Source organism: Hevea brasiliensis, unplaced genomic scaffold (assembly GCF_030052815.1).
Source record: "Hevea brasiliensis isolate MT/VB/25A 57/8 unplaced genomic scaffold, ASM3005281v1 Scaf269, whole genome shotgun sequence".
NCBI lineage: Eukaryota > Viridiplantae > Streptophyta > Magnoliopsida > Malpighiales > Euphorbiaceae > Hevea > Hevea brasiliensis.
Window position 1 is genome coordinate 35166 of NW_026614772.1, and position 7860 is coordinate 43025.

The 7860-nt window shown below is 35.4% G+C and overlaps 1 protein-coding gene across 1 annotated transcript; it reads left to right on the forward strand.

Annotated features, from left to right (window-relative positions):
• Positions 1–6134: 6134 nt before the first annotated feature.
• LOC131176910 (flavonol sulfotransferase-like) lies at positions 6135–7461 on the forward strand. Its single transcript, XM_058141932.1, has one exon. It carries the CDS (start codon positions 6202–6204, stop codon positions 7228–7230), a length of 1029 nt encoding a protein of 342 aa, XP_057997915.1. The 5' UTR covers positions 6135–6201; the 3' UTR covers positions 7231–7461.
• Positions 7462–7860: the final 399 nt, after the last annotated feature.

The window sequence follows — 7860 nt, forward strand, 5'->3', positions numbered from 1 at the left end:
TTCTTCTAATAGCTTTTGCTATTTCTAATCATTCTGAGCAGCCATTCTGATATAATCAATCAACACTGGTTGTACATGCTATGCAACTGTTGTCTGCCTCTCATCATTAATCTTTAAGCTGGCATGCAATGCTCTCAACTCATGTACTATAGACAAAGGAGAAACCTGTAAACTTGCCATAGTCTTACGACTTAAGGCTTTAGCCACAACATTTGCCTTTCCTGGCTGATAGTCTATCAGACAATCATAGTCCTTAATCAATTCTAACCATCTCCTTTGTCTCAAATTCAACTCTTTCTGAGTGCCCAGATACTTCAAACTCTTATGATCTGTGTAGATGTAGCACTTCTCACCATACAAATAGTATCTCCAAATCTTAAGAGCAAAAACAATAGCTGCTAGCTCCAAGTTGTGTGTCGGATAGTTCCTCTCATGCTGTTTCAACTGGCGTGATGCATATGCAATGACATTCCGATCTTGCATCAGTACACAGCCTAAACCATTGTAAGAAGCATCGCTATATACTGTGTATTCTTTACCCAGGGTAGGTAAAGTCAGGACTGGAGCTTCAATCAAACATTTCTTCAATGCATCAAAACTCTGTTGGCATTTATCCGTCCACTGAAATTTCATATCTTTACGGAGCAACTTGGTTAGTGGAGATGCCAACATGGAGAACCCTTTCACAAAACGGCGGTAGTATCCAGCTAAACCCAGAAAACTGCGAATCTCTGTGACATTTCTGGGTGGCTTTCAATTAAGGATAGCTTCTATTTTACTTGGATCTACCTTAATGCCTTCTGCTGATACTATATGCCCCAAGAAGGATATTTCTTTCAGCCAAAATTCACACTTCGACAATTTTGCATATAGTTGTTTCTCTCTCAAAATCTGCAGTACAATCCGCAGATGTCTATCATGCTCCTCTGAACACCTCGAATAAACTAATATATCATCTATGAATACCACTACAAACTAGTTGAGGTATGATCTGAAGATAGTGTTCATCAGATCCATAAAAGCAGCTGGAGCATTAGTTAACCCGAGTGGCATGACCAAAAACTCATAATGGACATAGCGGGTTCTAAAGGTAGTTTTAGGGATACTCTACTTTTGTACTTTCAACTAATAATAACCCGATCTCAGGTCAATTTTGAAGAACACAGCTGCACCCCTCAACTGATCAAACAAGTCATCAATGTGGGGCAATGGATATCTATTCTTTATTTTCACCTTATTCAACTGCCGATAGTCAATACATAAGCGGAGAGTGCCATTTTTCTTCTTTACAAATAGCACTGGTGCTCCCTAAGGTGACACACTAGGGCGGATAAAGCCATTGTCCAGCAACTCTTGCAACTGTACTTTTAATTCTTTCAGTTCTGCTGGTGCGATTCTGTATGGTGTTATGGAGATTGGGTCCACACCAGGCATAACATCAATCTCAAATTACACCTCTCTCTCCGAAGGTAATCCTGGCAACTCATCAGGAAACATGTCTGGATAATCACATACAGTAGGGATGTCCCTTAATGCTGGACTCCCCGCTCGGGTGTCCATCACATGTGCCAAGTATGCTTCACACCCTTTTCTGATCATTTTTCTGGCCAATACAGCTGAAATGATGTTTGATGGCAATAACTGCCTCTCCATGTGTATTACTACATCACCATACTGAGGAAGACCAAAAGTGACTGTCTTCAGTCTACAGTCAATTATAGCGTGATGCCTGGCTAACCAATCCATTCCCAAGATGACGCCAAAATCTCTGAAGGGCATTTCAATCAGGTCGGACAGAAAAGTGTGTCCTTGGATCACCAAAGGACAATCCCTATATATTCTATTTATCCTGACCTCCTGGCCTAATGGACTAGTTACTAGCACATCATAATCCATTCTTATACACAGAATAGCAGTAAAACAAATCACACTAGCACTAACATACAAATGTGTGGAGCCAGGATCAAATAGCACATATACGTATTGGTCAAGGATTGAGAAAATACCAGCTACTACATCTGATGTTTCAGCCTCCTCCCTCTGACGCATTGTGTACACTCTGGCTGGTGCGCCACTGGGTTCTGGCTGGTTAACAATGCTCTGACTTCCTAGGGTGTTACCCCTACCTCTGCCTCTACCTCTACCAGAAGGCTATGAACCTCTTGGAGTAGAGACTTCGGCTGATCTCTCAAATGTAGCAGGAGGTCTAGATTGGCTCGAACTAGTACAATCTTTCGCGAAATGTCCTGTCCCTCCACAGTTAAAGCATGCACCAGTGGCCTTAAAACACACCCCACCATGTATTCTACCACAAGTCTCACACTGCCGAACTCATAAAGCTCCCCGAGATGCCTGTTGAGTCTGCTGACCAGACCGGGGTGGTCTTTGGCCAGAGAATTTGCCTCTAACAGATAGGCGGGAGCTGGATCCCCTAGGCTGTTTCCTCTTCCTAGAACTACTCTTAGTAGGTTGGCCAGTAGCTTTCTCGGTTTTCTCTTTTTCTTGAGTATTCTTTTTCACTAACCCTTCCATTTCTATCCTCTCACATTCCAAGGCTTGTGATAACAACTCAGAAAAATTCTGGTGTCGGAACCCCACTACTTGCATTCTCAATGTAGGCCTTAACCCGGCCTCAAACCTCTTGCATCTGTCTCTAGGTGTAGAGACCAAGCTTCCAGCATAGTGGCTTAGCCTTGAGAAGTCTCGCTCATATTCTGCTATGGTCTGGTCCCCTTGCTTCAGATTAAAAAATTCTTGCACTTTAATGTCAACATAGGTATCGGGGACCCATTTCTATCTGAACTCCCTCAAGAAATCTGCCCATGTAAGAACAGGTGGCTCAACCAAGCTGTGGGGGATGGTCTTCCACCATTCATATGCATCCCCTTGTAGAAGAGATACTGAGTATTCAAATTTTAATTCCTCGGCACATTGCAGCTTTCTAAATACCCTTTCCATCCGTTCTAGCCACTGTCCTGCTTCTAGTGGGTCCACGGTGCCCTTAAACTCAGTAGCCCCAAATTTCATTAATTTTTTATATTGCCGAGCTAGGGGCTGTGGTTGTGCTGCAGGTGCTTGCACCTGAGCTTGTGGTGACACATTTCCCGCCATTTGTTGAAAGAACGCAGCCATCTACTGTGCAAACTGAGCAGGAAACTGCGGTGCTTAAGAAGGAGTTTGACTGGCTGACCCACTCACATTCTAGAGTGCCGGGGCTTCTCCTTGGGCTTCAGCCTCGACAGATTGCTCTATGGAATGATCTCCCTCTTCCATTCCGTTTTCAAGAATTTCTACTTCCTGAGATCAAACACAAGGAGGTTGACCTCCATTAGTGTATATTCATGATGTAAATATGTCATATGTCTCAATTTAGGATACTTGAGTAATTGTACTTATCAAAGGAAATATACACATGCACAATCAAAATTCATTTCAAAACCATGCTCTGATACCACTAAAACATGTCACACCTTACCCCTCTGTAAGGCATAACATGATCCCGTAGTATATCTAATGACTTATCAAACTTCACCTACCGATAACCCGTTAAGTATACTATAAGATATTTTAAAATCATTTTTTTACTTTTTGAAAGTGGTGAGCATTTTTGGTAGGAACTAAAAATATTTAATTGAAGTTAAAAAGCTATATAAAATTTTTGACCAATTTTATTTTTTCGCAAATTCTGGAAAAATTTCTGCAGAGTGCTGGCAGTAATTAAGAAAAACCAAAAATTTACTTGTGGAAAAACACTTCCAATAATAGCACTTCATCAAATCTCAACCACCAAATCACTCAATCAACACAAATCCATCTAATCTTCACAATTCATAACATTTGCAAGACAGTTAAGTAAATCCATTCACATTGCATTTAAAATATTTGATTACATTCACAATTTAGTTCACAGACATAAAAAGTCAAAAAGACAATATGATTACATATTAATTGTACAACTGCTTAGTTACAATAATACATATGATTCCAAAATTATTTATATCAAATAATTACAAGGGTATAATCAAATACACATACAAAAGTCTCTGAGTAGTCCCCACAATCAGCAGCTCACTTTGCTGCTTTTTCCTTGCCTCTATCTGCAACAGCAAAAACTTTACTACTTTTTCCTTGCCTCTATCTGCAACAACAAAAGAAGCTATCGCTGAGTATAAAAATACTTAGTGGTGCACAATAAAATGTAAAATGCGTAATATAAAACATTTATGAACAATTCACAATTTAAAAATCTCACAATCACATTTCCAAATTTTTCAAAACTCATTATAGCACAGTTTTGATCAAACAATTTAATAAATATAGTATTGCCAATTCATACACAACTTAAGCTATGACACAAAATTTTAGATCAATGCCATGTTGTACACCACCACAAAGCGATCTACAACCTCACTAATCGAAATCAATGAGGGAAGTGGCTAGCTAGCTAATGATTACTCATCCGATCTCGACCTCAGTTGGTAAGCCAGAGAGGGAGGAAAATAAACGATCTCAACCTCATAAATGGAGGAGGAATTATGCGATACTGTCATGCTAAGTGTGAATCCAAAATCAATTTAAAACAATTATTTCCCAGTTTATTTAACCTTTTATGTTCTGTTTTTCTTATTTATACTTACCTATCTAGCAATCACTAATTATTTGCATTCAGGATTATTAAGAAAGCATATTTTACAATGAAAGTTTTAATAATCTGTTACTCAGTTCAAAGATGGTTGAAAATATTTTAATTTATATTATTAACGTTGATTAATATTTAAAGAGTAATAATTATCAGTTCACAAATTCTCCTTCCCATATAAAATAGGATTAACTTAAAGGAGTTTGATGAAACATTCAGTTGATTTAAGCCATATATTTGTTTAAAAATGAACCTTTTTTTTATTCAAATTAATTAACGTGGATTTTATTTACTGAATATGTTTTATCTACACCTTGATATATACACTCAATCAATTTACAGATGTCACATTATATAAAATTATGATGGGTCCTATCTAAAATCATGATAGAGCCTATCCAAAATTATAGTTTATTAAATTTCCATTGATTGCGTACAAGTATTTTCTTTATTTAATTTTTAAAGTAATTTTAAATAATTTATTATTGATAAATTGATAATATAAATATATTTTATATTATGAGATTGATGAAATTATTAATATAACATCTATGTAATTAATTGGAAAGATTTTAGGAATTATTATATTTCTAATTCTAAATTAAAATTTATAATAGAATTTCTCACATAAATAATATTTTTAAAATAAAATTTATAGTTTAAAAAAATTTTAATTTATATTATTTATTTAAATATATTTTAAAAAAATTAACAGAAAATTACACATAAAAAAGTTTAATTATATGTAACGACTATAAACACGTTCTAAAAAACTAGCTGTGTTAAAAGTTTTAAAGTTCACAATTTATAAATACATATAATTATAAAAATAAAATAAAAATTGTTAAAAATAAAATGCAAGTTGCTTAAAGGGGCAAAGGAAGGTCACCAGTGCGGTAGAGAGAAGGGTCTGAAAACCTTACGAGAAAGAAGGTAATAAATAGAGAGTAAAATTATCATGTAAGGAATAGAGACTATTTAAAATTATCGTAATTTTAAAAATAATTTATTTTTATCATTAATTTATGTGTGCGTATATTCTAATTATTAAAAAAAATATTGTATTTGTTGACAAGTGCTTGTCCCTAGCTATTGGCTTTTCCTTGATCAAATTTGTGGCATAAATCTGTGAGGAATCATTACTTTTGCAACTTATCCTCACATTTTGTCGGCACGATGAAATTAAATTTAAAATATAAAATTTGATTAATTAGATTTAGAAATTAATAAATTGAATTAATTTGTCTCAAATATATTTATAATACCCGCTAATAGCAAGTAAGAGCCTAAATTTTGAATGACAAATTATATTACTATTCATAAATAAATTATTATCTAGTTTTTGAAATTTTATAAAAATAATAAGTAAATTCTTATATTTTTAACAATTTTTTTTTGAAAAATACTTTTTAAAAAACTATATTTGGAATTTTTTTTAATTGTTGACAAGAATTTATAAATCAGCCCTAATCATTCATGTGTTTTTTCCTATATAATAGATGTAGTCCATATGAGTTTTTTGATAAATGGTTCTTGAGAGTTGAGGGTGTTTGCTTTCATTCATGGAACCATCTTCCATCTTATCCAATAAAAGTGAGGATCCTGTTTCAGGAACCAGCGCATCTTCAACAAATCATACAAAGTATAAGGAGATCATCTCGACTCTTCCTCGAATTGAAGGTAGATGGCGACAATCTCTGCAACTCCATGAATACCAAGGCTTTTGGTTCGGTCAAAATATACTTGAAGGCATCATGTCTGCACAGGAACACCTCAAAGCTCAACCTACTGATATTTTCATTTGCAGCCATCCAAAATCTGGAACAACTTGGCTTAAAGCCCTGTCTTTTGCCATTCTGACAAGAAAACGTTTTAGCTATTCCTCCACAAATCCTTTGCTTTCTGAGCTTCCACATGATGTTATGCCCTTTATTGATATTTCAGCATTCACTGATATTACCAGCAGAGACCCTGAACTTCCACTTTTGTCCACTCACATGCCTTACACTTCCTTGCCCAAGTCCATTGTAGAGGGTAAGTGTAAAATTATTTACATCTGCAGGGATCCCAAGGATTTGTTTATTTCATTGTGGCACTTTACTAGTAAGTTAAGAGGTACAAGCGCAGAAACCTTTCCATTGGAGGAGGCATGTCAGAAATTTTGTGAAGGACTCCATAATTATGGCCCTTACTGGGATCATGTTTTGGGTTATTGGAAAGCAAGCCTTCAATTTCCCGAGAGAATGCTCTTCATCAAATATGAAGATCTGCAAAATGACACCTTCTCCTATGTCAAGAGAATGGCAGAGTTCATGGGTTGCCCTTTCTCCATGGAAGAAGAAAGACAAGGATTAGTGCAAAAAGTCGTCGACTTGTGCAGCTTTGAGATTCTTAGCAATTTGGAGGTGAATAAGAGTAAAAAGCACAGCTCTGCAGCAAGACAATATTTGAAAATTGAAAAGAGAGCATTTTTCAGGAAAGGTAAGGTTGGTGATTGGGAGAACTATTTGACAGCTGAAATGGCAGCTACAATTGATCAAATAACTGAACAGAAGTTCTGTGGTTCTGGCTTGTCTTTTAAAGCTCCATAAACATCTTTGTGTCAGTGCCATAATTTTGCTTGTGTTTTAGAATGGTCTGGTATGCTCTTATAGCTTAGAATGATTGCAGCTATTATCTTTAGTTTTTAATGAAAATTAATTTGAATGTTTATCACTCTTCTGTGATCAACCTAAATATGTTTTTAATGATATGAATGAAGGCTTGTACTTGTCTAAGTTTGCAATAAAAATTTGTCAGCTATTCAGTCTTTGGGATTACAATATGATCGGATATTTTGGATATTCAATTCAGATATACCCATATTGTATTTGGATTTTATGTATTGGAAGAAGAAGAAGAAGATGGGATTTAGATATACCCATATTATATTTGGATTTTATGTATTTGAAGAAGAAGAAGAAGTTTCAGCGTCTCGAAAGCGAAGGAAGACAAATTTCTTTACGGGAAATGTGAGGACAAACTTTGCGGGAAAAAAGAAAAGCGAGGGCAAAGTTGCTTTGGATAAGGAGTGTCTTAATTTCTTTTGCTTGATGGAGTTAACTCACCTCCTCTTCTTGAACTTCTTGTAGCTAGCTACTAATTTTAACTTGCTTTTAATATATATAATTGTCTTTAGTGTTAAATTGGGAAAATTATATAATTTTTAAAAATCTTTTGAA